This window comes from Struthio camelus, chromosome 14 (genome assembly GCF_040807025.1).
Source record: "Struthio camelus isolate bStrCam1 chromosome 14, bStrCam1.hap1, whole genome shotgun sequence".
Lineage (NCBI taxonomy): Eukaryota > Metazoa > Chordata > Aves > Struthioniformes > Struthionidae > Struthio > Struthio camelus.
In genome coordinates, this window is record NC_090955.1 from 14,801,075 (window position 1) to 14,826,675 (window position 25,601).

Sequence of the window (25,601 nt, forward strand, 5' to 3'; positions counted from 1 at the left end):
CGTTTGAGAGCAAGCGTAGGAGAGCAGGAACCGCCTCTAACATAGCACCAGCTCCAGGGTTTCCCTGATGGGCCCGGGGGTGCAGCCCAGCACCCCTGATTAAAGACAGATGTGTTGCTGGCAGGTGTGCGAGGCAGAGGGTAGAGCATGGAGAAAGCCTCCAGCCTTTCTGTAGGTTTTTGCCAAGCCATCGCACCCACAAAAGGTGAACTGGGTCCCAGATGAGATTAAGGTGAAATTTATTGAAATGCAGCAGGTTGCAGAGAGCAGGCAAGGGGTTTCAGGGAGGCACTGCTTTGCCCAGGGAGCATGCACCCCACCAAGCAGCCAAGACGAGAACAAGCAGCCCATTTTGCTCTGCTGCTCCAGAGCCAGATTTGGCTTGGACCATGCCTGAGCACTGCAAAGCGGCTTTGCAGCGGGGTAGGCTCTGGGCTACCCGCAAAGTTTCTGGGGGCCCGAGGTGGTTGGGAAGGGAGACGAGAGCAGCCTGCAACCTGCGCTAGAGCCAGAGGACTTTAATCCACCTGAGGAGAAGAATGGGTGAGCATGTTATATGCAGGAACCGAGCAGCTGTAACCCCGGGGAGCCCAACCGCACCAACTCCCAGCTCTGCTCCCGCAGCGACTGGCCAGGCCCCTGGAGAGGGCGTGCGGGGCCAGGAGCCGTCCCATCAGCAGCAAATAAGTTAAAAATCAAACAGGCGACAACCTGAGAAAGGTCCATTTTGGAAGGAGGTTAAAAGGTTGCGGGGAATTTGGTTTCTCATTTGATAGAAATTTCACCTTAATGGAAAATAAAACCGATTTGGAAGGAAAAAACCCACGAGCAACAAAAAGACATGTTAGAAATAGCACCAGGTTCCTGCTGGGGGCAGAGGGCCCGCGGCTCCTGCCGCTGTGGGAAGAGGGCGGCGAGGCCGGCCAGGGCCCGGGACCGAGCGCAGCCGGGACGGCGGGGAGACCGGCGTGGCTCTCCCAGGGGAGCCGAGGCCCATTTGGAGAGCAGCCAGGCCCTTCCCCGCGGACAGCCCGGCCTGCCGAGACAGAGCCCGTTACGCCTTCGTCCTCCCTCCCGGGCTGCCGCCGGCTACGCGGCGGGCACCTGCGGAGAGAAGCAAGGTAGCGTCAGGGCCCGGCCCAGGGCAGGGTGGGCCGGCCGCGGCCGAGGGGCGGGATGCTCCCGAACCGGCCATGCCTCCTACCTGCCTCTGCCCGGCGCCCGCACTGGGAATCGCAGTCCTCCTTGCTGTCAAAGCGGTTGGGGTTGCCCCGGCAGCCGCTGTAGACGAAGGGCCGGCACTCGGCAACTCTTTGGTTGTAGTACCACCGCAGCGTGTACTGGTGGCAGTTGCCCTCGTCCAGGGGCAGGCTGCAGGGGTCGGCTGCGGGGGGCAAGGAGCGGTGGTTAGGGGATGCAGCCCCACGGGAGCGGAGGGCGTGAGGAGGTCTCCTGCCCGCGCCGGCACTGCTAGAGCCGTGCGAAGCCGGGGAGCCGCGGCGGACCAGAGGCGTCGAGGCAGCCTCTCCTCTCCCCGCGCTGGCCCTCTGCCCTGGGTCCTGTCTGGGGAGCTGCAGGGGGGTCGTTTCTCAGCTCTTCTCCTGCCCTGGGGCTCGGCGCTGCCCCGGGGCCCCCGGCACGCGGGTCTGCCACTTACCTTTCCCAGCGGCCTCTCTCCTCTGCCGTCCGCGCTCGGGGGCTGCAGACAGGGAGCGAAGGGCTCGTTTAGGAAGCTGCGGCTCGGCAGAGGAGAAACCCCAGACGGGAGCGGCCGGGAAGGGCTCCCGGTGGGAGCACGGGCAGGAGGCACGGGTGGACGGGACGGCTCCGTGCTCGCCCGCCCGGAGCACGGGGAACGAGGGTGAAGACGCTGCTCCGGACAAACCCTCTACCTAGGCACCGGGCAGCTCACAGCACAGGCCCCAAACAGGGCTGGGACTGGAGGTGACAGGGGGACGTGGTGGCAGCAGCATCCCTCCACAGGGACCCTCCCTGGGCAGCTGCCTCTGCTCCTAGGGAGGCTTTGTGACCCTCCGCTGCACTGGGCATCTCCGCGGCTCCCAGCCAGGGAGCACAACCAAACCTGCCTCGGGCAGCAGGCTCCCACCGTCCAAGGAAACCAGCCCTGCCAAAGCGCCCGGCTCCATCGAGGCACGCAGCCTGCGGTCGCCACCCTCCTCGGCACCACGCGGCCCCGGGAAACTCACCGTCGCCCATCAGGGGCTGCTCCGTGCCGTCCGCTTCCAGCGACTCGTCGTAGTCCTCCTCTGCATACACGCTCTCGTACTCGAGGTCGTTGGTGTCAGCTACGACTCGTGTGTCCTGCCCTGGGAGACAACGCCGGCCCGTGAGCAGCCCCCCGCGCGGGGGCGAGAAGGGCCTGGGTCTGAGTCACGGGTCACCCTCTCCACCACCTCCAGCCTGCCTGGCCCCAGCCACAGCCCCTTCGTGGCACATGCACACGCATGCATGCACACGCACTCCTGCATACGCACATGCACACGCACGCACACTAGCCTGCCTGCGCCATCGCGGGAAGGCGGGCGTCCCTTGGTACCCGTGCGCGAAGGGCAGGGACACAGCAGGACAAACACAGAGCAGGGGAAAGGGGGAGCTACGAGGCAAAAAGCACAGGGACGACACTCACCCTCCTCTTCCTCAGCGTGCAACAACTTAAGCACAGGGACTACATGGGCATTGAGAGGCGGGAACGGTTGGGAGGATGGATGGTTGGGGAAGAGACCTGGGAAGGGGGAAGGAGATGGCACAGACATCAAAGAGGACACGAGGAGACTCCGGGGCACTTCCCTCCTGCCTCCGGGAGGGAAAACACCCCATTGCAGCTGGCATCGAACACCTGCGGCCGGAGGAGAGGAGCCTGTGGGAAACACAGCCCCGAGGGTGGGGGGTCCAGCGGTCCTCCCGGATACGCTGCAGGGCGGCGGGGAGGGGGACGGACACAGCCGCCACGCACGCACAAAGCCTCCGCGTGGGCGGCAGGGAGCAGCGCCCGACTCGACGGCACGTGCCGGGAGCCCGGGCCGGCTCGCTCGAGCGGGACGCGCGCCTGCGGGGCAGGATCCTGCCGGGGCCGGGGCGGCACGCCGGCCTCTCCGTCACCTGTTGGGCCGCGCTCCCTCTCTTGGCGGATGCTTCTTCCTCTTCCCTTGGCAAAGTTAAGGCTGTTCCTGGCATGAGTCCCCCAGCCTCCTTGGAGACAAAGCACCCATCTCGCGTCCACCGCGGCCCTGGCTGCTCCCTTGCGCCCGCCGGGGCTGCCCCCGGCCCGCTGCGCCCCTGCCCCAGCCCGTGCCGAGCTCGTCCTCCTCGGCTGCTGCGCCCCGGCTCCGCGGCAGGCTCAGCCCCGGGCTCCCTCCGCGGCTCGGCAGCCCCCGGCCCTCGTGCCGGGCCAGCCGCGCTCTCCGGCCCGTTGCGCCTGCCTCCGGGGATCTCCGCGGCCTCGCCGCCTCCCTCCAAGAAACCTGCCGCACCAGCGCTTTCTGCCCTGAGCTCTGCTGCGCTCCGACCCTCCTCCTCCTCCTCCTCTCTCACACGCTCTGCTGGGGACTGTCTCAGCCCCAGCCAGCCCTCATGGCGCGGACACCTGCCCGGTGCTCCCGGCCCCGGCCACAGGGACAGGAGCTCCCGGAGGACCCTGCGACCTCCAGCCGCCCAGGAAACCTGCAGCGTACGTGGGGGCGCGGACCCGCTGGGCACGGATGAGCTCGGTGCATATGTGGGGGCACAGACCCGCTGGGCACGGATGAGCTCGGTGCATATGTGGGGGCTCAGTGCATATGTGGGGGCTCAGTGCCGCAAGCGGGGCTATGGGGAGAGGGGAAGGAACAGATGCCGAAACCTGAGTGCTCACGTGAATCCAGGCGCGGGAGCTGGCCTCCGCAGGCTGCAGGAGAGATGAGAGGGAGGGTTAAGCGGCAGTGAGGCCGGTCCCCGGCGGCACCCCAGCCGTGGCCCGGCTCCGGCGTGGGAGGGTGGCGGGGCGAGGGGCGCGCGGCTCGCTCACCACAGTGCTGGCTCATCTCCTGCCTGACGAAGGCCCGGATCTCTTCCTCCTGCGGGACAGACAGAGGTCGCAGGGCAGAGGAAGCAAGTTGCAATGAGGGAAACTGCTATTAGGTACAAGGAAAACTCTTCTTCCCCGTGCAGCCGGGCAAACCCCGGAGTCGAGGGGAGCTCCATCCCTGGTGGCGGCGGTCCAAGCCCGGCCGGCTCACGGCCCTGAGCAGCCTGCTGTGGCTGGCCGAGCCCGGGCAGGGTCGGATCTGGCACCCCTTCCCACCTCGATGACCTGAGGCCAGCAGCCTGCCGGTGCCACGCGCCTCCTTACCGTCATGCCCGGCTCGCCCTTCTCCCCGCGGAGGCCCTGGGTGCCCGGGCTGCCCTACGGACAAGCAGAGGCAGAAGTGGGAGGCCTGTCCCGGGGCTCCGGCACGCTCAGCACAGGGCCGGGCGCCCGCTCACGAACCTGCTCTCCTCTCTCGCCAGGGATGCCGGGCACGCCGCGGGCCCCCGTCACCGACTCGCCGGCAGGGCCTCTCTCCCCCTGCAAGGGATGCACGCGTTCGGGGTCTGGCTGGTGGCTCCCCGCGCCCCCAGCGAGCCCCAGAGCCCCGCTGCGCTCTCTGGCGTCGCACACCGGGGACTCACCTTCTGGCCCTGCATGCCCTCGGGACCTCGTGGGCCAACGCTGCCCGGGGGACCGGGGGGGCCGGGCGCCCCGTCGCTGCCCCGCGGGCCGGGGGCGCCGATAACACCTAGAGCGCCCTGGGGGAGAGCAGAGGGTCAGGCCGGGCACCCTGATACCCCAGCACCCGCCGGGCCCCAGAGCATCACCCGGGACTGGGGCTTCAGACCCTGGCAAAACGAACGCAGTGAGGGAGCCCTGTGCCTTTGCGGCTTACTCACCCGGTCTCCTTTCTCCCCCTGGTCTCCCTTGGCTCCTTGCTGCCCGTCGAATCCCCGGTCGCCCTGGGGAAGAAAGGTTAGAGGAAGGGCAGATGCGGCTCCCCAGGGCAGGGTGCACAGCCCTTGCCCGGGACAGTCACGGTGGAGGGGACGCCCCGGGGGTTTTTACGGTGCTGGGTGGCTGCAGACTGTCCTGAAGTCCCAGCACTACTGTTTCCCCCAGTGCCACAACGGGAGGCAGAGCCAAGCGTCCTGCGGACCTACCTTGGGCCCCATCAGTCCCTCCTTGCCGGGGATGCCCGGTGCTCCCGACAGGCCCAGCTCTCCCTAGGGACAAAGACAATGTCGGTGAGTCATAGGCTGCGTGTCCCCGTCCCCCCGTCTGGTGCCAGCGCTGTGCTTACCGGCTCGCCCTTCCTCCCTGGCAGTCCGGAGCGGCCTGGGATCCCCGGCTCTCCCTACAGCAGGCAGGAGAGACACGAGGCCGTCAGCGAGAGGTGGCTGCAGGCTGAGGTTTGGCCTCAGCCATCTCCCTGCTCCCCCCAGGCAACAAAGCTTGATGGACGAGATCCAAAACGGCTGCGGGCAGCGACCAGGCTTCTCCGGCCCAGCCCTGCTCCGGGGACAGCCACAGGCAGCTACTCACCTTCTCGCCCTTGTCCCCATCGAGGCCGCAGGCGCCTTTCACGCCCCGATCGCCCTGTGGGGGAGAGAGGAATCAGCCCAGCCCAGCCGCGCGGGTCCCTGCCCGGGTCAGCGCGCACGGGCCAACGCACCTTGGGGCCGCGCATGCCCAGGGGCCCCATGTCGCCCTTCTCTCCCCGGGCCCCGGGGATCCCGTCCCGGCCTGGCTGGCCCTGCAGGAGAAGCAGACACAGTGTGACGCAGAGCTCCTGCCCCACGGCAGGGCAGCACCGGGGCCGAGACACGGGTCCTCACCGGCTCTCCAGGCTCTCCCGATGCGCCGATTTCTCCCTGGCAAAGGCACAGGCACAGGTCAGGGCCAGAGGCGCCGGGGTGCCTCGTGCCCTCCACGCACCCCGGCGGTGGTGGCAGTGGCAGCTGCCCAGGTCCTTACCTTCTGCCCGCCGGGGCCACGTGCCCCGGGGAAGCCCGTGGAGCCCTTCTCACCTTGCTCGCCCCGTGCCCCCTGCAAGCAGAAACCGAGAAGGCCACAGAGCAGCGGGGACATCTGCAGCCACGGCACGGCCATGACAGCCCCCAAGGCCGGCTCCAGCAGCTCCCTGCGCCGGGTGCCAGCACGTGGGGCGCAGGGACGCTAGCATGCTCCGGTCCCTCCACATCTCAGCATCGTCTGCTCCGCAGCCCTCTGGCCCCGAACCAAGCAGCCCCAGCCCCCCTGCTCTCCCTGCAGCCCCTTACCTTCTCTCCAGGGATGCCCTGCTCCCCTTTGTCCCCCTTGTCCCCTTCTGTGCCCTTCAGGCCACGCTCTCCCTGCAAGGGGGGAAGCAGAGGGAGGGGGTCAAGGGATGGGGAGAGGCACTGACGCGCATCGGGGTGGGGAGGAGAGACCTCCCCAGGGCAGGGACCCTCCATGGGGTGGCCAAAGGAGAGGGGACGGCACACTTTCCAGCACAGCGAGCCGCCCCCAGGCTTTCGGCCGGTGAGAGCAAGGGATCTCTCCTGCAATGCTTTTTGGAGACAGGGCTGCAGGATCAGCCTCGCGAGGCCAGGAGCTGCCTGGGCTGGCAGGGGCTTTGGCCAGGGGATGCAGAGCAGAGCCCCTGCCCACTGGGACGGGACAGGATGGGGTGGGAGAAGTGACACAGAGGGGAACAGGGAGAACTGGGATGGGAACAGGCTCTTACCGGCTCCCCCTTGCTGCCCCGCGCTCCAGCAGGCCCCTCCACCACGATGGCATCGCCCTGCACGGGACAGGAGAGAGGCCGGGGTGAGGGGGGGCAGCGCCACAGCCCTCCCTCCTGCCCCCCCGGCCCCAGGGAGCAGGCGCACAGGGACCCACCTTGTCTCCTTTGGGCCCCATGGCCCCGATGTCTCCCTGCAAGAAAGGGTTGACGGTGAGACCCTGCGCGGCGCAGATCTCCCCCAGCTCCTGCCTGTGGCAGGGACGCGAGCAGGGAGGCGGCAGCACCCCCTCCACGGGCACGCCAGTCGGCAGGGGCTGCGTGCCTCAGCCCCCAGCCTCCCCTGCCCCCAAAGAGCGGGTCCTGACCTTGTCCCCGCGCTCCCCACGGTTCCCAGGCAAGCCCTGCAGGAGAGAGGAGAGCGACGGTGAGGCAGGGAAGGAGCCTGGGGTGCAGCTAGGGGAGGGGATGGCAATTTACCGCCGGCCCGCGATCGCCTTCCAGGCCCGGGCGCCCGTCTTCGCCCTGCGAGAGGAAAAAGGGAAGTGAAAAAGCCGGCTGGGAACGGGAGCACCCCCAGCGTCGCCCCGGCGCAGACCCAGCCCCGGCCCCTGGGGCCCGGCAGCGGCCCGAGGTCCCAGCTGGGCTGCTTCGCCCCCCACCGCTACTTACCCGTGGGCCTGGGTCCCCTCGCTCGCCTCTGGCTCCGGGCAGCCCGACCCCCGGGTCCCCCTGCGCGGCAACGAGGGGGCAAGCGAGAGCTTGTTAGCTTCCTTGCTGCCTCTCGCCGGCCCCAGCTGTGCCGCGTCCCCGCTCCGCGCCAGGCAGGGGCTGCCCCCGTCCTACCTTGTCACCCTTCGGGCCGGAGATCCCTTGCACCCCCTGAAACGAAGGAGACGGGTGAGCGAAGCGGCTCCGGCCGTGGGGCTTTCCGGCACCGCTGGGGCCGGCAGCTCCCCGGGTTGGGGGCTGGCCCTGGTCCCCCCCTGGGGAGGACGCGGTCTGGGCCACCCTGCCGCTCCCCCAGCCCAGCCCCACGGGATGGCGGGGCCGGATGCCCCGAGGCCTCCCTCCGGGCTCACGCGCATGTTCCTGCCTGGCTCCAGAGCCCGGGGCAGGCAGCCCGGGGGCAGGCAGCCCGGGGGCAGCGCGGCTGGGTGGACGCCCCGCTCGCCCCGCCCAGGGCACCCGCGGGGAGAGCCGGGCGGCCGTCCCCGTCCCCCAGCCTTGGGGACGCTGCGGCACTGGGGGCCCCATACTCACAGCTGGCCCCGGGGGCCCCGGCGGTCCTGCCGGTCCGGATGCGCCGTCTCGCCCAGGAAAGCCGATCAAACCCTTGGAGAGAAACCCCGGTGAGCGGCACAGAGGGCACCGCCCCACACCCCGGCCCCCAGGGCCCACGGTGGGTGGGGGGGTGCGCGGTGAGGCCAGGCGAGAGCTGTATCCTTTACCCTCTCTCCGGGGGGACCCGGCGGGCCCGGCTGTCCGTTGTCTCCTCTCAGGCCTGGCTGCCCCGGGGTCCCTGCGACACCTGCCAAGCCCGGGGGTCCTGGTGGGCCTGGCAAGCCAGTGTCACCCTGGAGCAGAGAGGGAAAAGATGGGCCCAGGGAAATAGCCGCTAGGGAGACCCTGGGAGCGTGTTTCTCCCTGGTCAGCCAAGCGGGACAGAACCCAGGCGTCCGGGGACACGGCCAGAGCCGCAGCGACGCAGCGGCAGAGATCACCTTCAAGCCAGGAGGTCCGTCCTGTCCTGGAGGTCCCCGCACGCCGACACCAGGAGAGCCCTGCAGATGTGGGCAGAGCACACGTAGACGGTCACCCGCATGGCGGGCACAGAAAAGGCGTCCTGGGGGCCTCAGGGGCACTGTGCCCCCCAGAGCTGCCCCACAGCCTGGGGGACACCCTGTCCCCCTAGGACAAGAGGGCACTTACCTTTTCCCCCTTGGCTCCGGACGATCCTTTGGCTCCCTGTGGAGACACCGAGCCATGAGGCAGGCAGCTGGTACACGGGGTAGGGGTGCCCACGCTGGGCACACGCGCTCCAAACGGCTCCGCAGAGGAGGCACAGGGCTCCCATCAGGCAGGCGATGATGCTGCCTTTCTGCCCCAGCGTGAGGAGCCGGAGCGGGCCCGACCCTCCCGGATGGCATCAACCCACCCAAGCATCCCCGCTAGCCTCCTACTCACGTCTTCCCCGGGATCTCCAGGCTCCCCAAATCTTCCAGGCTCCCCCTAGCCAGGGGAAACAAGCAAACAGCAGAGGTGCATGACTCGCGGAGGGGAGCAGACTGGGCCAGGCCGCGGGGAGGCAGCGGGCCAGCCCAGCACCCCCACGGCCCCTTCCCACCAGCCACCCGGGGCCGTTCCTCACCTTCTCTCCCTTGGGGCCAGGCAAGCCCCGGTCACCCTTGGAGCCCTGCCAGGGAGGGAGAGCAGCGTTAGGGCCTGCTTGGCAAAGCAGAAGGCAGAGGAACGGCGAGGGGAAGAGATGGAGAGGGCCAACTTACGGGTTCACCCAGCAAGATTCCCTCCATCAGCGCCGGCTCGCCCTGCAGCGACAGGCGGCGGGTCAGACGCGCCAGCACCGGGCCCCGCAGCCCCTCGCCTGCCGTGGCCCCGTGCAGCCCCAGGATGCCGGCACAGCACCCCTTTGCAGGGAAAGGCGCTGCGGCACATCCCCAGGGCTGGACGTGGGAGCCGGGAGCCACAGCTCCACGTGGCAGCTCCCACCCGTGTCGCGCCCACGGCTCCTTACCTTCTCGCCTTTGGCACCGGGAGGGCCGGGGATGGCCTGGGGCGGAAGGGAGAAAGGGGCTGGTTAGCAGAGCTGGGGCGGGGGTGCTCCCTGCTCCCCTGGCCCAGGGTGAGCAGGGGATGCTCCCGGACGGTGCCTGCAGGAGCTTTACACTCACCTGCCCCGGGGCTCCAGCGTCCCCCGGCTCTCCTTTGGGGCCAGCAGGGCCCGACGATCCCGGCACTCCCTGGCACAAACCGCACAGCCGTCAGCCTCGCTGCAAAGGGCCCGGTGGGGCAGCACCCCGGGCTGAGCCTGCGCACCCACTCCTCAGGGTCCCCAGCGTAACAGGCTGGGCTGTCCCACAACATACCATCTTCCCGGGCAGCCCCGGCACGCCGTCCTTCCCCGGCACGCCGTCTCTCCCTGGCACGCCTGGCTTTCCGCTCTCCCCCTGCGGACGGCGAGAGAGGGGCTGGGGCTGCGGGGCAGGGCTGGGGACAGCGAGCTGCCCCACGCCTGGCACTCCCGTGGGGCTCCACGGGGAGCCTGAGCACCCCACGCCGACGGCAGCCTGGCTTTGCCACCCAGATCAGGCCGGGATGCCACAGGCAGAGCCAGGACTAGAGGCAGCGGGAAAGGTGCACTCACCACTTGTCCGGGCAGCCCGGGGGGACCCTGCGGGCCCTGCAAGAGAGACGCAACCAGCAGGTGAAGCCACAGCCGAGGGAGCAGAAAGGGCCTCCCTCTCCCGAGGAGCAGGCTGCCGAGCGCCCCAAACACCTACCACGAGGCCGGGGGGGCCGGGCGGGCCGGGCAGCCCCACGCTGCCCTGGGGACCGGGCAAGCCCTGCAACGCAAACAGCCGTGTCAGAGGAGAGGCTGCGCTGCCCTCAGCACAGCCAGGCCGGCGGGGCCAGCCAGGGGCTGCCCAGTCTCGGCTGGCCGAGGAACGACAAGTCCCCGCGGGAAGGTGCCGGCTGCCTTCGGGGGGTCAGGGCTGGCGCCGATGGGGACGGGGAGCTCCAGGAGGGCACAGCGACTCACGCGGATGCTGGAGCCAGGCTCCCCCGGATCTCCCTGCAAAGAGAGCACCCGTGTCAGTCCCACCGCCCCGGCCCACAAGCCCACGGCCACCACAGTCACAACCGTGTCCCCAAGCTGGGTAAGCCCCCTGTACACACTAAGGGCTTTCCCCAGACCCTGAGCCTCCCAAAACACTGCAAGGAAACGCCACGTGCCCTGCTGCCAGGATTGGGACAGGAAAGAGAGAGATAGCCCTGCGCCCAGGTCTCCCTGTGGCCACCATGGTCCCGGCTGCAAGAGCCCGGACAGGAGAGGGGAGGCTAAACCACCAGGAGAGCTGAGAACATAGCAGCTTACGTCCCAATGGGCTCCCAAATCCTCATCTAGGGGTGCAGCCACTTGTCTTACACGCCTCCCCACGGCAGCCCCTCGCTGCGCCAGCCCAGCTCCCTGGAGCAGCCTCAAGTTACCCCCAGCAACACTCTCTCCAGCCCGTCAGCCACCAGAGAGGGCCCCACGCCGGCAGGACACTGCTTCCCCTGTGCCAGGCCAAACAGAGAGACGACATACCTTCATCCCAGACGGGCCCTGGGTGCCCGGCGGGCCAGCGGTGCCCTGCAGGGAACAAGGGGAAGTTACCTCCAGGGCACCAAACCCCCAGCCCCACGCTTGCAGGTGGCATGGCTCTGCAGGATGGGGAGGGGACGCCAGGACAGCGTGACCCAGCACTGTCCCCCCCCTTGCCCTCTGCTGTGGGGTGCCAGCCCCAGCTCAGGGCCACTGTGCACAGCAGCCCCACGCGCCCCAGGACGGGGGCATCCCCTCACCGGAGGTCCTGGGGGTCCTGGGTCTCCCTGGTTGCCCTGAAGGGATGAAGGATGCAATCAGTGAGGGGACCGATTTTCCTCACTGCAAGACGCGTCCCCTGGGAGGGGGGATGCCAGGCAGCGCTGGCAGCTCTGGCGAGCACCCGTGCGAAGCGGGGGCAAACCCAGCCAGCTCCCAGCAGGACACCTGAGGGCCGGATGCCAGCTGAGCCCACTGCAGCACCGGGAGGCCAGGGTGCTGTACGCGCAGGGGGACAGTGACATGCGGGTGGCACAGTCACCTACCGGGCGGCCCAGCACGCCGGGGAAACCTGGCAAGCCCTGCAAAGAAGCACGTCAAAGCCAGCGGGTTAGCGACACCCCAGCGCCCCCCAAAGCAGCCCCGCTCGGCCAGGCCGGGTCTCCCCACTCCTGCAAGGACGAGCGCAGCACCCAGACCCGCGGCCGAGGGGGTACTTACAGCCGGGCCAGGAGGCCCCCTAAAGCCCTGCGGGCCCTGCATGGGAGGGAAGGATATAAAACAGCACGTGAACGCCCCCACCGCTGCCGCCGGCAGCTGGTGTGGGATGGTGGGACCTTCCCCCCAGCCCCCCCCAGGCCCCACTCACCGGCTTCCCGTCGGGGCCGGCCAGCCCTCGCTCTCCGGGGAGGCCCTAGAGCGAGGGGACAGGGACGGGTCAGTGCCAGGCCGGGGGTCCGGCGGGGCGGTGCGGGGGACTGCGCCGTACTCACCGGGAGGCCGTCCCTGCCCTTCTCGCCCGGCTCTCCTCGCTCGCCCCGCGGCCCGGCTTCGCCCTGCATCGGGGAGAGGGACCCGCTTGTAGGAGCCGCGCTGGACGCGGCGACGCTCCCACGCGGCCAAGGGCTCCCCAGCCCGCTCTGAAATCCCGCCTGCACCCAACGCGAGGTGCCCCCCGCCGCGCGCCAGGTCCCCACCGTGCCCAGGGCGCTCGCAGCCGTCAGAGACCGGGAGAGGAGAGCAGAGAGCCGGTGCCGAGCCCAGAAAGGGAGCACGCGGGAGCGAGAGAGAGGCGGAGAAGCCACGAGAGACTTACTACACGCAGACCTTATCTCCTTTGGGTCCGCGCTCGCCCTCAGCACCCGGCTCGCCCTGCGGGGAGGAGAAGCGAGACGCCGTCAGCCCCGTGCTCCCCCGGCGCCGCAGCTCGGCACGCTGTCCCCGCTGCGTCCCGGTGCTCCGGGCCCAGCTCATCGCTTCGCCCTAGCCGTCCCGGGCACAGAGGGCCAGCGCCGGGATGCACAGCCCCCAGGACGGCACACCAAGGCCAGGCAGCGCCGGCTCTGTGGCCTCCGCTGCCCCGGCCCCGCGACGCCCCTCGGTCCCGGCACACGCACCTTGGCTCCCTTGGCTCCGGCGGGGCCGCGCTCGCCCGGGAAGCCCACGAGGCTGCCCTCCGCCACGTCTGCCTGCAGGCACAGCGCGGTCAGGGCCGGCAGCCCCCGGCGCCCCAGGGACGCCCAAGCCCCCCGGCCCCACGAGCCGGGGGAGCGGACGCGGCTATCTGCCACCAGAGGGGCAAGCAGGGGCGCGGACCCCTTGGGGACGATCCCCAGCAGCATGCGTCACCTACCTTGGGCCCCGGGGGCCCAGGGGGACCCGGCGAACCGTCTCTGCCCTGGTGACGAGACAAACGGGCCGAGCGTCAGCGGGACGAGGGGCGCAGGGGAGCAGGGCCGCTGCCATCGCTGCGGGGTAAGGCCCGTCCCGGCCCCCGCGGGAGCGTCCCCGTGCCCCACACAGAGCCCCGTCCTTCCAAGACCTGCCCGGCCGCGAGCCAAGGCAGCGGCACAGCACCAGCACGGCAGGGGCGAAGGGGCGCCGCGGCCCTGCTTCAGCTCACCTGCTCGCCGCGGTCACCCTTCTCGCCTCGCTCGCCCTGGGGAAACAACGCGGCACCCGTCACGCCAAGCCTGGGTGGGCAGGGGCACCCCAACCCTCACCCCGCCAGCACTCACCTTCTCGCCGGGCCTGCCGGCTTCCCCCAGCTCCCCGGCTCGGCCCGGCACCCCGGGGATCCCTGGTTTGCCGGGCTCTCCCGGCTGGCCGGGTGGCCCCTCGGGGCCCCGCTCGCCCACGGCCCGGCCCGTGGGGCCCTGGGGGCCGGGGGCACCTTGGTCCCCCTTGTCACCTTTGGGTCCTCGCTCGCCGGGGAAGCCTAAGGAGCCCTGCAAAACACAGCACCGCTCTGCCAGAGCCGGGTCGGGGAGTGGGAACCCCAAAACCCCAGGACCGTTGGCCACTCAGAGCATCCCAGGGCGGGAGGGAGGCACCGGGAGGGCCGCGATGGCCCCGGGAAGAAGGGTGGCTCGCAAGGGCACTGCCAAGGCTCGCCCGGGTCTCCAAGCTGGCTGCGCCAGGCCCAAAGCCAGCCCAGGTACCGGGAAGCGGGGCAGCGCGCGTGAGCATCGCAGCCGCTGCGCACCTCTCTGCCCGGAGGCCCTCTCTCTCCCGGCTCCCCTCTGCTGCCCTTCTGGCCCCGCAGGCGTTCGGACACGGGCAGGAATGAGTCCGAGCTCCCGTCGTAGGCACCCGTGAGCTCCTTGAGGGAGGAGATCTGAGAGCAAGAAAGAGCCACCGGTCAGGGGGGTCGTCCCGCCACCTGCCAGCCCCCTGACCAGGCGTCCCTCCTCCAGTGGCCAGGCGGCAGGAACAGCCCCCGGCCCACGAGCGGGGGCCCAGGGCTGCTGGCTACATACCTTGATGCCAAGGGCTTCCAGGCTATGTTCGATGTTCTGCAATACAGGGACATCAAAAATGAAGCTGGGGCCAGGCTGCTCGCCCCGTCAGCATTCTGGAGGCTGCGCTGTCCCCCAGGGATAACGTCCCAGCCTCGCTGACCTCCTCGTGGTAGGAGCTTACTTTGGGGGTCAGGCAGGCCACTGGGGAACTTACCACTCCTGTCCCAGGCTCACCGCGCGCTCCAGGGTTGCCAGGTCGCCCCTAGGTTTGCAGAGCAAGAGGGAATGAGACGACCTACAACGGCACTGATGCTGCCCTCAGTAGGTTTCAGAGTCAACATTGCAGCAAAAAGCATGGGGCAGGGTTCTTTGGAGCCTGCCCTTCAGTCCTGCCCCCGTGAGGCCTGTGGGTGTCAGAGCTGGGCAGGGCATCACGGAGCGGCCCTGAACCGCAGCGCTGGCACTGGGGCACGCAGAGGCCCTGCCATCGCTTTGCGGAGCTGCCTGGGGCAGAGGCAGCAATTCCCACCATGCTGGGGTGCTCTCAGCTTGCTGCTCTGCGCTGGGTACTCACCGGCTCCCCTCTGGATCCAGGCTCCCCTGGGTCCCCCTGAAACACAGCATAGGCGTTGGGGGGCAGCAGGGCCGGGCTGCCCAGTGCCAACCCCGGCGAGGGTCCAGCCCAGCGAAGGGCCCGTTTGGGGAGAGGGATCCCCCGAGACAGCCCAAGCACTCGATCTCTGGCACAGGGACCCCCGAGCCTTCACCTTGGAGGGCTCACGGCTGGCGGGGGGGTGTCACCTACCTTCGGTCCAGCGATGCCAGGGAGGCCTGGCAAACCCTGGAAGATGCAGAGAGGACATGATGGCACCAGCAGCCACAGATATGGGGCAGTGCCCCAAGGGAGCCATGAGGCAGGGCTCTCCTTGCCTCTCTCCCCCAGGGACATGCCCTGCTCCTTACCGGGCTCACGGCCCTGCTCGCCCAGCGGGAGCCCGGACTCCTGGGTCTGGCGTTGGGCAGCATTGGGGGCTCTAGGACTACGCACCTGGCCTGGGGCGCCAAGCTGCCCCGGGACGCCGGGGAGGCCAGGGGCACCGGGGGGGCCTGGCACGCCGCTGTCCCCTTGCTCACCCTTGGCACCGCTGCGACCCTGCCAGGAGACAGAAGTGTAACCCCGGGTGGTCTGCGCTGCCCCAGGCAGGGAGCACACACCCCACCAGCGCCCACGACACAGGGACCCCGCGGCCCTGGGAGCAGCAGGGTCAGCGAGGCAGGTGGGGGCTCCCCTCCTGTGCCCCAGGATCTCAGAGCCCCTCTCCCAGGCCACAGCAGGTGCCAAGGACCAGGGAAGCCGCAGGAGACGAGCTGAGGCTCCCAGGACACCATGTCTCGTCTGCTGAGGAGGGGCTTAGGCTGGTGTCCTCCAGCCCAACACTGCCTTCCCGCAAGCCTGGGGGCAGCCGAGCTGCGGTGGGGGCCAGGGCTGCTGGTGCTGAAGGTGAGGCAGGGCCTGGAGGGGGGGACCACAGCTCCTCTGCACCATGGTACTCACATCTCTGCCGGGGGCTCCAGCATCACCCTTTTCTCCCTAATCAGGAAAAGAAAGAGGAGTTAAAAGGATGCTTCTTCCATCAACGTGCCCCTGGAAGGTGCTCCCAGGCCCAAGCGAGAGCCTGGGCCAGGAGGTGCCACCAGGCACAGCAGGACCAGCCAGGGCTCTGCTCCTTACCTTCCTCCCGTCTTCTCCCGGCGTCCCGTCTTCCCCCTGGAAAGGCAGGCTCGGAGTCAGCACCCAGCTCCCGACAGCCCCGGGCTGGTCCCGATGCCGCAAGGAGCCGGCACAGAACGGGGTCGGCGCTGCAGGCTCTGAGCGCAGCGAGCCCTTTGCCACGCGTCTCCTGCACCCAGGGCTGAGGATTTAACGGCAGATCCCCCTGGCTCCTACTCACATTCTTGCCGTTGAGGCCGGGTTTGCCATCGTCGCCAGGTTTGCCCTGGGAGGAAAGAGGCAGTGAGAGAGCAGCCAGCACCCAGGCCCCCAGCGCACCCCGGCACGGAGCACGGAGCACAAGGAGCTGGCTGGGAACGGCCGGAGCAGCGGGTACTTACGGGGAGGCCAGCCGGTCCCGGGGGGCCGACAGGGCCAGGCAGACCCTGCTCCCCCCGCAGCCCAGGCAGTCCCTGTGGGGAGAGGAGACAGGGGGAGGCAGGGCCCCGCTGGGGCACCCAGTGGCAGGGTACCCACCTCCTGTGGCAGGCTTGGGGACAGCGCCCTCAGGATGGTGGCACTCTCTGCCTGGGACTAGGGATGGTCCCAGCATCCCGTCCCAGACCGAGGAGCACAGGGGCTAGAGCACGCTTGGCCAGAGCTAGCAGCGTTGCCCACGCCACAAGCCCCCAGCAGGGTGGTCCCAACCCATGCTAGGCGGGGGTACTTACGTCCCGGCCGGGGTCCCCCTGCTTCCCAGCATCGCCCTGCAGAGAAGGAGGATGTAAGAGCAGAGACTGGTATGGACATCCTGTCCCCAAGGGCCACCCTATGAGACAACGCCAGCCCACATGGGGGGCAGCAGGTCCCCGGGAAGCGTATCCAAGCGCAGGTGCCCCCGGGGCCGCGGGACCCCCACCCCCAGCTCACCCTCTGCCCGGCGGGGCCCGGTGGCCCAGGTTTGCCTTCCAGCCCGTTGCGGCCGTCCAGCCCCGGCGGGCCGCGGTCACCCTGCAAGAGACGGGTGTGAGGGCTGCAGTGCCCAGGGAGGAACGGGGCACCGTGGGGCTGCCCCCAACCCCCTTTACCTTCTCTCCTGGCAGGCCTCGGTCCCCAGGGTCACCCTGCGGGGCGGGAAGGGAAGTGAGCACATGTGCTGCCCCCAAGCAGGGACCAAGCGGGGCATGAACCCCCCGCGGGGAAGGCAGGACTCACCCGTGTGCCAGGGGGACCTCGGGGGCCCTCGATGCCCTGCAAGAGACAGAAGAAGAGCGGTGCTCAGTGCCGGCGCATAGGGGAAGATGAAGGGAGCCGGGAGCAGCCTGCCTGGACACCCTTCCCGCACGCTGCGGGAGAGCCCGCGGAGCATCGCCCATCCTGTCACCTCCCGCACCGGCATGCAGAGACCTACCCTCTCTCCAGGCAGGCCGGGAGAGCCAGCTTCGCCCCTGGCGCCCTTTGCGCCGTCCTCGCCGGGGTCCCCAGGGTCCCCCTGCCAGAGAAGGGCAGCGCACTTAGAGGGTATTGCCCGGCGGCCGGTGAAACAGGGTCGCCCTTGCGAGCAGCTGGCCGTAAGCCTCGCACCAAGCGAGCCGCACACCAAGCGTCTCTCCTGTTACAGCGTACAGGTTAAGCGTGGGATAACAGCAAAAGCCTGCAGACACGGGCGTGGGCTGAAAAAGAGGTCCCCACAGCTCAGCACAGCTCAGCACAGAGCTCAGCACAGCTCCCTGATGCTACTGATCGTCAGAGAAACGCACCCCAGAGAGCCAGGAGGGTCACGTGAACACAACAAAGAGGAAAAGCAGCACAGCTGGGCAACGGGCAGTTGAGCACCGGCCGCGGCCTAGGACCACAACACCCTCCAGCACCCCATAGGGCACAGGCCGTGGCCGAAACCGCCTCGGGACTGAGCCCTCTTGCAATAGGACACCTCCTCTGTAGCGCTCTAGCCCTCTACAAAGCTGGGCTGCGTATCAGCTCCACGTGGCTAGGGGCTGCTTTGGGTGGGAAGGAGTTTTGCGCTCCAGGACCCCAGCAGGACCCCCGTGGGCAGCCAGAGCCCGGCCAGGGGAGCGCAGCAGGCACCCCTGCCACCACGCTTGCAAGGGACCCGCTCGTCCCTCTCAGGGCTGCCCGTTACCTTCTCGCCCTTCTCTCCCGCTCCTCCGAGCCCCCCGTCGACCTGCGAGGCAGAGCGGGGCAGTGAGACCCTACGGGGCCAGGCACTGGCCCACCAGCGGGGAAGGGGGAACCAGGGCAGAGCTTACGGTTCGTCCTGGGGGTCCGGGAGGCCCCTGTGAGAAGGGGAGGGAGAAGAGGGTTAGCAGGACCTGGGGGCAACCCCAGGGAGCACAGGGCCAGCTCCAGGGGGGACAGGTGGGTGGCCCTGTGTCCATCCCAGGCAGGTATGACTCACCGGCTCCCCACGGTCACCCTTGCTGCCTTGCGCTCCGGGACTGCCCTGTGGGAGAGAATGGATGGGGTGAGGGCAGGAGGGGACAGGGGGCACAGAAGGCGATGGGGGGCCCAGGGGTGGTGGGTGCCCATGGAGTGGTGATGCTCATGGGATGGTGGGTGCCTACCCATCTAGCCTACAGAGTGGTGATGCCCATGCGGTGGTGATGCTCACAGGACAGCGGGTGCCCATGGGGTAGTGAGGCCCACAGGATGATGGGTGCCCATGGGGTGGTGATACATGCGTGACTGTAGGTGCCCATGGGATGGGGATGTCTATGGGACATTGATGCCCATGAGACGGTGGGTGCCCAGAGAGTGATGACGCTCGCAGGATGGTGATGCCCACGAGATGGCGATGCCCACAGGACAGTGGGCTCTCACGGGACAGCGGGTGCCCATGGGGCAGTGATTGCCCATGGGGCAGCAGGTGCCAGAGACTTGCGAGAGGTGTTACTCACGTTTCTGCCATCAGGACCCGGGTCCCCTGGATCACCCTTCTCCCCAGGAGGGCCACGGTATCCGGGGAGGCCCTGGGCCATGGGGCAGAGGGAGCACGTGCATTAGTGTGAGCCAGCTTCAAGGCCACCAGGCATCTCCCCTAGCCTTGCCGTGGTCCCCAGCCCCAGCACTTACCCGGGGGCCCCTGTCTCCAGGTTTGCCAGGCAAGCCCGATTCACCCTGGGGGAGAGAGGAGGTGAGCATGGCGGGCGGAATTGAAGGGGGCGCAGCAGGTAGGGGGAGGCAGTACCCGGCAGAGACACGCTCACTTACCGGGGTGCCTTCATCACCCTTCTCTCCACGCTCTCCCTGCAGCACAGGTCAGCGGGCACCATCCAGGGCAGTGGGGGAAAGAAAAGCACAAGTCACCAGTGTCCCCTCTGCTCCCCAAGCTCTGCTCCCCGCTGAGCACACACACTCTCCTGGGGGACGCTGCAGCAGCAGTGCCCAGCGGAGTTGCAGGGAGCCGCTGGGCACCCCGGGGCCCACCCACCCCCTCGCCCCACGCTACCTCCTTCCCGCGCGGGCCGATCAGCCCCGGTGAGCCTGCTCGTCCTGGCTCGCCCTTCTCGCCGGGCTCCCCCGGGTCACCCTAGGCAGGAGGGGAAGGAGGGAGTGAGCCAGAGCAGCAGCAGCGCAGCGACCACAGGGGCACCAGCGCCGGTGGAAGACGGATGGACGCCCCCTGCGCGGTAGCTGGCACAGGGAGAAGAGGCTCAGCACGGCCCTGTCCTCTGCCCAGAGCAGCGCCCTGCACGCGCCACGGGCAGGAGGGGACAGCCCCTCGCAGCATGGACAGACGGACAGATGGAGGGGTGACACCTCGCACAGTGCCATTACCTTTGGGCCGCTCCTGCCAGTGAGGCCAACGATACCCTGGAGGTCAGAGAGGGAGGACACGGGTTATCGGGACTGCAGCAGCCCTGATGCCAGAAAAGGGCCTAGGGGTGCAAGTCTGCACCCCGGGGGGCACAGCCCCAGCCCCACACCCTCACCCCAGACTTACCCGGTCGCCTTGCTCCCCTTTGGGGCCGGCTGGACCAGGGATGCTCAGGCCAGGGGCGCCCTGGGCACAAGGAGAAGCAGGTTGGGGCAGCAGGAGGGGACCCGCGGCCGGCCCAGGCCAGGGGCAGCCTGCGCCCCCAGGTCAGCCCCGGGCAATACTCACGGGGGCACCTTTATCTCCTGCGTTGCCCTTGGGGCCAGGGGGCCCCTCTGGTCCCGCAAAGCCTCTGTCACCCTGCAGTGGATGAAACAGCCCCGTGAGCCTCCCCCTCAACCGCACGGGGGGGACGGGGGATGGCTGGGTAGTGCCAACCATCACTTTGGCGTCCCCAGCCTGTCCGGGAACTGCCCCACACAGTACCCCTTCCTGGGGGTGCAGAGCCCAACAGCTTCCCCGTGCCCTCCGTGGCCACAGAGGTGCAGGCAAGGGGCAGCACCCGGTGGGCACGGCACAGCACCGCCACGGTTACCTTCTCTCCTTTGACACCAGCCACGCTGGAGGCCTGGGGGGAAGCAGAGAGGACAGCACTGTGCACGGCTTCCTGCCCAGGGGGATGCGTCCCCCATGGCTCCCCGGGGAAGCACCTACGCCCCAGCTCTGCCCCCATCACCTGGGGGTCAGGGGGTGCAGGTGGACCACCACCAGGAAGGCATCACTTACCGGCTTGCCAGGTTCACCGGGTGCTCCCGGATCACCCTGCAGGAGAGACGGGTGTCAGCGCCAGCCCACTCCCCAGCAGCCCTGCCAGATCCCCCTCTTCTTCCTCACCTTCTCTCCTCGCGGGCCAGCCGGTCCTGGGGCTCCCTGTCATGGAGAGAGGAGACACCCCTTAGAGAGCCAGCAGTGCCTCGCCCCGCATGGGGGACCCTCACTGAGGACACCGCAGCCACTGGGCACCAGCCCCTCTCCGAGACCTCAGCAGGTCCCAGGACGCTGCAGTTGGCATCACCAACAGCCAAACTCACCTCTCTGCCTGACAGGCCCGGGCGCCCCGGGGACCCCACTTCGCCCTGGAAGAGGAGAGGAAGAGGAAGGCATCAGAGGTGTCACCTCATCCCGCGCCAGGCACGGCTGGTCCTAGGGATGGCGAGGGAGGGCAGGCGTCCCCCAGCCTGGCCACCTACCTTCTCACCCTCGGGGCCCGGCGCACCGCGGTCTCCCTGCGGAGCGAAGCAGAGGAGCGTTTCAGGGAGCCCTCCCCTCTCCGCGTCACAGAAAGGAGGGGAGCAGCGCCTGCGCCCTGGCTCCCCCCCTGGCCCCCTCCAGGCCTGCGGGGACCCGCAGACCCCCTCCGGCAACACCTCACCTTCTCGCCTGTCTCTCCCAGCTCCCCCGGCGCCCCGCGGTCCCCCTGGCACAGGAGGAAGGACAGATCAGAGGCTGGCAGGACCCACGCGCCATGGAGGATAGTCTGGGCGGCTGCTGGGGGTCATGGCACAGTGCCCAGACCCCTTTTCCCTCGCAGAGGGGCTGCAGGACCAGCCTGCGCCGCCTGTCCGTGCTACGGCAGCAGAAGAAAGGCGGGAGGCCCCACAGCGCCCGCTCTGTCGATCAGAGCATCATTTTAGCTGCTCCTGGTACTCACCTTCCTTCCCTGCTCCCCCGGTGGACCCCGAGGGCCCTAGAAAGGAAGACAAAGAAAGTGTCACTTCCGTCACAGCCCTGCCACCCATGCATTTTGGGGTCTGGCCAAGCAGGCAAACACCCAGGCTGGCTGGATCTCAGAGTCCCACAGTGGGAGCAATCCCACAGTCTCTTTGCCGAGTGTGCTGGTCCCAGCCGGCCTTACCTCGTCTCAGGGAACTCACCCGATCCCCCGGGTCCCCTGGGCGGCCGGGTGGCCCTGGGAAACCTTCCTCACTGTCACCCTGAGGACAGAGAAGCCAAGAGCTGTGCTCACAAAGCAGGGATGTGTGGCCCCAACGGAGAGCTGGGCAGGGCCAAACCCAGCACGGGGCACCGATCCCCCTGGGGGACGGGGCTGAGCTGGGCACGGGGCAGGGGGATGAGCCCAGTGCCTGAACCATCCCTATCACCCTCTTACCTTGTCTCCTTTTGGTCCGGGGGGGCCGGCAGGACCCCGGGGCCCAGGGTCCCCAGGCAGACCCTGCAAGAGAGCAGCTTGGTGAGGGACACAGCCCAGCCCCAGGGGACACACATGGTCCTGCTCCCCCTGTCTCCTCCCCACTGGCCCTGGGGCCAGACTCACCGGGGTGCCGGGCTCCCCTTGCGGCGCTGCCCCATCGACCAGTCCAGGGGGGCCCTGTAGAGACAGAGGTCAGCTCCACCACCCTGCCCAGCCCTCCGCGAGGGTGCTGCAAGCTGCCCGCTGGCAGGACAACACCACGACTCAGCCCTTCGCAGCACCCTGGGGGGCTGCAGTGCCCTCGGGCATCCATGGGACATCCGCATCGTAGGGTGCCCCAACAATTCTATTACCCCTGAAGGAGGGCAGAGGAGCCAGGGTGACATGAAGCCACTTACCCTCTCTCCACGGTCACCCTTTTCCCCCTGCAAGAGTGAAAAACCTGGGTAAGGGCTGGTTTGGGCTCTCCCTGTGCCCTTCTATCCCCCACTGTAATGGTGGGGGTCACACAGGACCGAGCCCATTGTCAGTGGCATCAGGGCAGCTGCACACTGCTGCACACTGACTAGTGCTGGGAACAGCTCCACAGATACAGATATAGCTCTATATATATATGTATATATATATATATGTATATATACACGTGTGTAGCTGTCGGCTGGTAGCACATGCAAGGGACAGCCCGTGAGCCAAGGGCATGGTGAGAAAGGAGCCGCGCAGGCCCAGGAGCACGGCACGGGGAGCAGGAGCAGAGCTGCCGTCCGTCCATCCCTCCGTGCATCCCCTGGCCGTCCCCATGCTGCGAGGGGCGGACGTACCTTCACAAACTCTCCCGGGGGGCCGGGGGGCCCCATGGGCCCAACTGGCCCAGGAGGGCCTGGATCTCCAAACGGTCCCCGGGAGCCAGGGCTGCCGGGGGGGCCGGGGGTGCCCTGGGAGAGGAGACACGTGCCGTTAGCTCAGGACGCAGCAGGGGCCGGGGGTGCTGGCGGAGGTGTTGCCACCCCATACGTACCGGCGTGCCCGGCTCCCCTTTCCGACCCGGCAGCCCCTGCCCTCCGTCTGCGATCACCCTGGCCTCTCCCTGGACAAGGGGAAAAAGTCAGCGCCCGGCATGTCCTGCTGGGTCCCTGGGGCAGGGCAGCGGCACCTGTGCCACCGCGAGGCCAGGGGCCGAGCCAGCAGGCGGGGAGCCCCAGGCAGATCCGAGGCCCGAATGCTGAGTGCCGGGAGGTACAAGAGGCCTAGGAGTGCCCAGGGGCAGCCCCTGCCCATCACCTACCGGCTCACCCTTCTCCCCCTTCGGGCCAGAAAGCCCTGTCGGCCCCCGCGGCCCCTGCGAAACAAACGAGAACAGTGAGTAGAGGGGTGACAGGGAGGGAGCGGGGCCGGGGAGGGATGGGGCCATACTTACAGGATCCCCTCGGGGGCCAGGGATGCCCTGATTGCCCTGCAAAACACAGCCCGAGAGGTGAGCGCACATCCTGCATGGGGGAGCGCATGCCCGTGCCAGCCTGGGGAGCGGGGACGGGATGGGACAGGGGGCTCCAGCCCAGCATAGGGGGATGAACCAAGCCTGCCCAGCACTCTGGGCCTGGGGGCTGTGGTTTGGGGGCAGCCACGACCCTGTTAGCTATGGAGAGCCCCTGGTGCAGGGAAGCGGTGGGCAGAGACCGGCTGAGGGAGCGGGCCAGAGAGGCTGGGCAAAGGGAAGAGCCCGCTGATGGGGGCCACATGGGGCTGCATCGGAGCTGCGCAGCGAGCACGGCCAGCAAACCCGGGGGACACCCACACTCACCGGCTGGCCAGGGGGTCCGGGGCTCCCGGGGCGCCCGGGGCTTCCCGGCACCCCGTCAGTTCCTGGGAATCCCTGGGGAGAGAGGAGCATCACGGCGGGGCCAGGCACGCTCAGCGGCACCAGACCCCCCAGTGTCAGACATAGGGCTCCCCCTGTTGTCCCCCCCCCCCATCCTGGGCTGGAGGACGCGCAGGACGGAGGGAGCAGTTGCCCATGCCCAGGGACACTGGGTGACCGCAGGTCGCAGGTACTCACCCTGTCCCCCTTGCTTGGCCGCTCAATGATCTCTCCTGGGGGACCCGGCGGCCCTGCGGGTCCCGGAGGGCCAGGTGACCCGTGACGGCCCTGGGGAAGACAGACGGTGACCCAGGGACGTCCCCCCTCCACCCCAGCCATAAGGGTAGGCTGAGGGCTGGATGGGTGCCTGCCCCGGCCCCCACCCACCAACAGGACAAGGGGCCCCAGGGGATACTGCTCCCCAGCACGGAGCTGACCCCATGGCACTCATCTCCCCTTCTTCCCCCATGTGCCCCCACGCAGGACATTACCGGCTCTCCAGGGGGACCTGGTGGCCCCACACGTCCTTGCGGTCCCTGCAGAGACAGAGCCAGCAGTTAGTGTCCACCCTGGGTTAGCATCGGTGGGGCTTGAGCAGGGAGGGGCAGGTTCCCCAGAGCCACCAGCCATAGGGGGGACACCCAAACACTCACCACTTGGCCAGGGTCCCCCTTCTCGCCCTGCAAAGGGATGGAGTGAATCAGTTAGGGGGCTGCCTCCCGGGGCACCGGGACCTCCACCGGCCCCAGCCCCGGCAGCCACCTCCCCGCGTGCTGCTCCCTCCAGCCAGCCCCACGGCACGGCGCCGGCGCTGCTCACCCTGGGGCACTGCACGGTGCAGGGCTCTGGCTCCGGCTGCGGAGACAAGGGGAGGCCGTATGAGCCCCGCAGCAGGAGAAACCCCCGCCATGGGGCTGCTCCCCTCGCCCAGCCCCAGCACACCCCCGGCCCTCACCCTGCCTGTGGAGATGATGGTGCAGAGGTCGTCGGTGAGCTCTCCCTCCAGCTCGGCCAGGGTGTCGCTGGTGTAGAAGACGTACCGCGGGTCCTCACCGGTGACGATGCGGCGCAGCTGCTCCCGGTCGGCCCCCTCCATGCCCACGGCCAGCACCCGGACCCCTGCGCCGAGAGCGCCCTCAGCACCCAGCGCGTGGGGGCACCCAACCCCCACAGAGCCCCTTTCCCCACACGCCGTCCTCACCCGCTGCCTTGACATCCCTGGCTGCGGCAATGGCGTCGTCCCCGGAGGGGCCGTCCGCCAGGACCACCAGCACCCCTGGCACGCCGGGCCGGCGCCCCGCACCCAGGCTCAGCAGGTACCTCCCGGCAAAGCTGATGCCAGCCCCTGATGAATACAGAAAAGAGGGGGCAGTCAAGGGGTGCCGGGCCCTGCTGTGCCCCCAGCCCATGAGGGTGCAGGAGGCCCTGGGTGCAGGACCCCCACCGATGGCGTTGCCGCTGGGCTCCTCGTAGCGCAGGGCGCGGATCCGCTCCAGCACGGTGCCCAGGTCGCTGGAGCGGTTCAGCAGGATCCAGGGCAGGCTGCGGTAGCTGTACACGGCCAGGCCCACCTGCAACGACGGCGGGAGGCCGGTGGGCATCGCCGCCCGCCCGGCAGCCCCCCGCCCCGGCGCAGCACGGGCACCTCGTACCTGGGTGCCGTCGGGGCCCAGGCGGCCCAGCGCGGACACGGTGTTGGAGAGCAGGGCGCGGACGGCGTCGGCGCTGTAGGCGCTGTCCCGCGTGCCGTGCACCAGGAAGACGACGTCGCCGCGGGCGTCCCTGCACACTGCGCCGGGGAAGGGGCTGAGGGGCCGCGGGGGCCCCCGCGCAGCCCTCCGCACCCGGCTCGGGCAGCCCCACGCAGCCCCCGGGGCCCCACGCGCCTGCCCAGAGCGAGAGTGAGCCCGCTCGACGCGAGGGGCCGCGACCGACGACGGGGAAGA

At 69.0% G+C, this 25,601-nt stretch overlaps 1 protein-coding gene across 1 annotated transcript in view; it reads right to left on the reverse strand.

Annotated features, from left to right (window-relative positions):
* Nucleotides 1-222: 222 nt before the first annotated feature.
* Nucleotides 223-25,601, reverse strand: part of COL7A1 (collagen type VII alpha 1 chain) — a 46,009-nt gene continuing 20,630 nt past the window's right edge. Inside the window, exons 25-120 of the mRNA XM_068907195.1 lie at nucleotides 25,308-25,444; nucleotides 25,100-25,226; nucleotides 24,857-25,000; nucleotides 24,611-24,774; nucleotides 24,475-24,510; nucleotides 24,309-24,335; nucleotides 24,147-24,191; nucleotides 23,854-23,943; nucleotides 23,599-23,670; nucleotides 23,215-23,250; nucleotides 23,083-23,136; nucleotides 22,816-22,884; nucleotides 22,619-22,732; nucleotides 22,199-22,225; nucleotides 21,924-21,977; nucleotides 21,759-21,821; nucleotides 21,523-21,582; nucleotides 21,300-21,335; nucleotides 21,021-21,065; nucleotides 20,839-20,874; nucleotides 20,680-20,724; nucleotides 20,483-20,518; nucleotides 20,375-20,410; nucleotides 20,184-20,216; nucleotides 19,877-19,948; nucleotides 19,715-19,774; nucleotides 19,549-19,584; nucleotides 19,220-19,300; nucleotides 18,982-19,017; nucleotides 18,844-18,888; nucleotides 18,669-18,740; nucleotides 18,170-18,214; nucleotides 18,021-18,047; nucleotides 17,894-17,935; nucleotides 17,162-17,242; nucleotides 16,966-17,001; nucleotides 16,839-16,874; nucleotides 16,681-16,761; nucleotides 16,482-16,517; nucleotides 16,152-16,223; nucleotides 15,992-16,036; nucleotides 15,772-15,807; nucleotides 15,595-15,630; nucleotides 15,088-15,192; nucleotides 14,845-14,880; nucleotides 14,614-14,649; nucleotides 14,254-14,301; nucleotides 14,058-14,093; nucleotides 13,784-13,915; nucleotides 13,317-13,526; nucleotides 13,202-13,237; nucleotides 12,932-12,976; nucleotides 12,696-12,767; nucleotides 12,406-12,450; nucleotides 12,072-12,134; nucleotides 11,948-11,992; nucleotides 11,625-11,660; nucleotides 11,340-11,375; nucleotides 11,083-11,127; nucleotides 10,534-10,566; nucleotides 10,274-10,336; nucleotides 10,138-10,173; nucleotides 9,860-9,940; nucleotides 9,665-9,733; nucleotides 9,508-9,543; nucleotides 9,260-9,301; nucleotides 9,124-9,168; nucleotides 8,940-8,984; nucleotides 8,685-8,720; nucleotides 8,477-8,536; nucleotides 8,204-8,329; nucleotides 8,016-8,087; nucleotides 7,599-7,634; nucleotides 7,425-7,484; nucleotides 7,233-7,277; nucleotides 7,121-7,156; nucleotides 6,911-6,946; nucleotides 6,756-6,812; nucleotides 6,310-6,381; nucleotides 6,005-6,076; nucleotides 5,866-5,901; nucleotides 5,703-5,783; nucleotides 5,573-5,626; nucleotides 5,331-5,384; nucleotides 5,191-5,253; nucleotides 4,927-4,989; nucleotides 4,669-4,785; nucleotides 4,487-4,564; nucleotides 4,349-4,402; nucleotides 4,025-4,073; nucleotides 3,860-3,904; nucleotides 3,121-3,210; nucleotides 2,648-2,743; nucleotides 2,208-2,327; nucleotides 1,205-1,384; nucleotides 223-1,104 (exon numbers count right to left, since the gene is read on the reverse strand). Coding sequence (XP_068763296.1) covers nucleotides 1,055-1,104; nucleotides 1,205-1,384; nucleotides 2,208-2,327; nucleotides 2,648-2,743; nucleotides 3,121-3,210; nucleotides 3,860-3,904; nucleotides 4,025-4,073; nucleotides 4,349-4,402; nucleotides 4,487-4,564; nucleotides 4,669-4,785; nucleotides 4,927-4,989; nucleotides 5,191-5,253; nucleotides 5,331-5,384; nucleotides 5,573-5,626; nucleotides 5,703-5,783; nucleotides 5,866-5,901; nucleotides 6,005-6,076; nucleotides 6,310-6,381; nucleotides 6,756-6,812; nucleotides 6,911-6,946; nucleotides 7,121-7,156; nucleotides 7,233-7,277; nucleotides 7,425-7,484; nucleotides 7,599-7,634; nucleotides 8,016-8,087; nucleotides 8,204-8,329; nucleotides 8,477-8,536; nucleotides 8,685-8,720; nucleotides 8,940-8,984; nucleotides 9,124-9,168; nucleotides 9,260-9,301; nucleotides 9,508-9,543; nucleotides 9,665-9,733; nucleotides 9,860-9,940; nucleotides 10,138-10,173; nucleotides 10,274-10,336; nucleotides 10,534-10,566; nucleotides 11,083-11,127; nucleotides 11,340-11,375; nucleotides 11,625-11,660; nucleotides 11,948-11,992; nucleotides 12,072-12,134; nucleotides 12,406-12,450; nucleotides 12,696-12,767; nucleotides 12,932-12,976; nucleotides 13,202-13,237; nucleotides 13,317-13,526; nucleotides 13,784-13,915; nucleotides 14,058-14,093; nucleotides 14,254-14,301; nucleotides 14,614-14,649; nucleotides 14,845-14,880; nucleotides 15,088-15,192; nucleotides 15,595-15,630; nucleotides 15,772-15,807; nucleotides 15,992-16,036; nucleotides 16,152-16,223; nucleotides 16,482-16,517; nucleotides 16,681-16,761; nucleotides 16,839-16,874; nucleotides 16,966-17,001; nucleotides 17,162-17,242; nucleotides 17,894-17,935; nucleotides 18,021-18,047; nucleotides 18,170-18,214; nucleotides 18,669-18,740; nucleotides 18,844-18,888; nucleotides 18,982-19,017; nucleotides 19,220-19,300; nucleotides 19,549-19,584; nucleotides 19,715-19,774; nucleotides 19,877-19,948; nucleotides 20,184-20,216; nucleotides 20,375-20,410; nucleotides 20,483-20,518; nucleotides 20,680-20,724; nucleotides 20,839-20,874; nucleotides 21,021-21,065; nucleotides 21,300-21,335; nucleotides 21,523-21,582; nucleotides 21,759-21,821; nucleotides 21,924-21,977; nucleotides 22,199-22,225; nucleotides 22,619-22,732; nucleotides 22,816-22,884; nucleotides 23,083-23,136; nucleotides 23,215-23,250; nucleotides 23,599-23,670; nucleotides 23,854-23,943; nucleotides 24,147-24,191; nucleotides 24,309-24,335; nucleotides 24,475-24,510; nucleotides 24,611-24,774; nucleotides 24,857-25,000; nucleotides 25,100-25,226; nucleotides 25,308-25,444 — 5,975 coding nt within the window. The 3' untranslated portion in view covers nucleotides 223-1,054. The remainder of the gene's footprint in view (nucleotides 1,105-1,204; nucleotides 1,385-2,207; nucleotides 2,328-2,647; nucleotides 2,744-3,120; nucleotides 3,211-3,859; nucleotides 3,905-4,024; nucleotides 4,074-4,348; nucleotides 4,403-4,486; nucleotides 4,565-4,668; nucleotides 4,786-4,926; nucleotides 4,990-5,190; nucleotides 5,254-5,330; nucleotides 5,385-5,572; nucleotides 5,627-5,702; nucleotides 5,784-5,865; nucleotides 5,902-6,004; nucleotides 6,077-6,309; nucleotides 6,382-6,755; nucleotides 6,813-6,910; nucleotides 6,947-7,120; nucleotides 7,157-7,232; nucleotides 7,278-7,424; nucleotides 7,485-7,598; nucleotides 7,635-8,015; nucleotides 8,088-8,203; nucleotides 8,330-8,476; nucleotides 8,537-8,684; nucleotides 8,721-8,939; nucleotides 8,985-9,123; nucleotides 9,169-9,259; nucleotides 9,302-9,507; nucleotides 9,544-9,664; nucleotides 9,734-9,859; nucleotides 9,941-10,137; nucleotides 10,174-10,273; nucleotides 10,337-10,533; nucleotides 10,567-11,082; nucleotides 11,128-11,339; nucleotides 11,376-11,624; nucleotides 11,661-11,947; nucleotides 11,993-12,071; nucleotides 12,135-12,405; nucleotides 12,451-12,695; nucleotides 12,768-12,931; nucleotides 12,977-13,201; nucleotides 13,238-13,316; nucleotides 13,527-13,783; nucleotides 13,916-14,057; nucleotides 14,094-14,253; nucleotides 14,302-14,613; nucleotides 14,650-14,844; nucleotides 14,881-15,087; nucleotides 15,193-15,594; nucleotides 15,631-15,771; nucleotides 15,808-15,991; nucleotides 16,037-16,151; nucleotides 16,224-16,481; nucleotides 16,518-16,680; nucleotides 16,762-16,838; nucleotides 16,875-16,965; nucleotides 17,002-17,161; nucleotides 17,243-17,893; nucleotides 17,936-18,020; nucleotides 18,048-18,169; nucleotides 18,215-18,668; nucleotides 18,741-18,843; nucleotides 18,889-18,981; nucleotides 19,018-19,219; nucleotides 19,301-19,548; nucleotides 19,585-19,714; nucleotides 19,775-19,876; nucleotides 19,949-20,183; nucleotides 20,217-20,374; nucleotides 20,411-20,482; nucleotides 20,519-20,679; nucleotides 20,725-20,838; nucleotides 20,875-21,020; nucleotides 21,066-21,299; nucleotides 21,336-21,522; nucleotides 21,583-21,758; nucleotides 21,822-21,923; nucleotides 21,978-22,198; nucleotides 22,226-22,618; nucleotides 22,733-22,815; nucleotides 22,885-23,082; nucleotides 23,137-23,214; nucleotides 23,251-23,598; nucleotides 23,671-23,853; nucleotides 23,944-24,146; nucleotides 24,192-24,308; nucleotides 24,336-24,474; nucleotides 24,511-24,610; nucleotides 24,775-24,856; nucleotides 25,001-25,099; nucleotides 25,227-25,307; nucleotides 25,445-25,601) is intronic.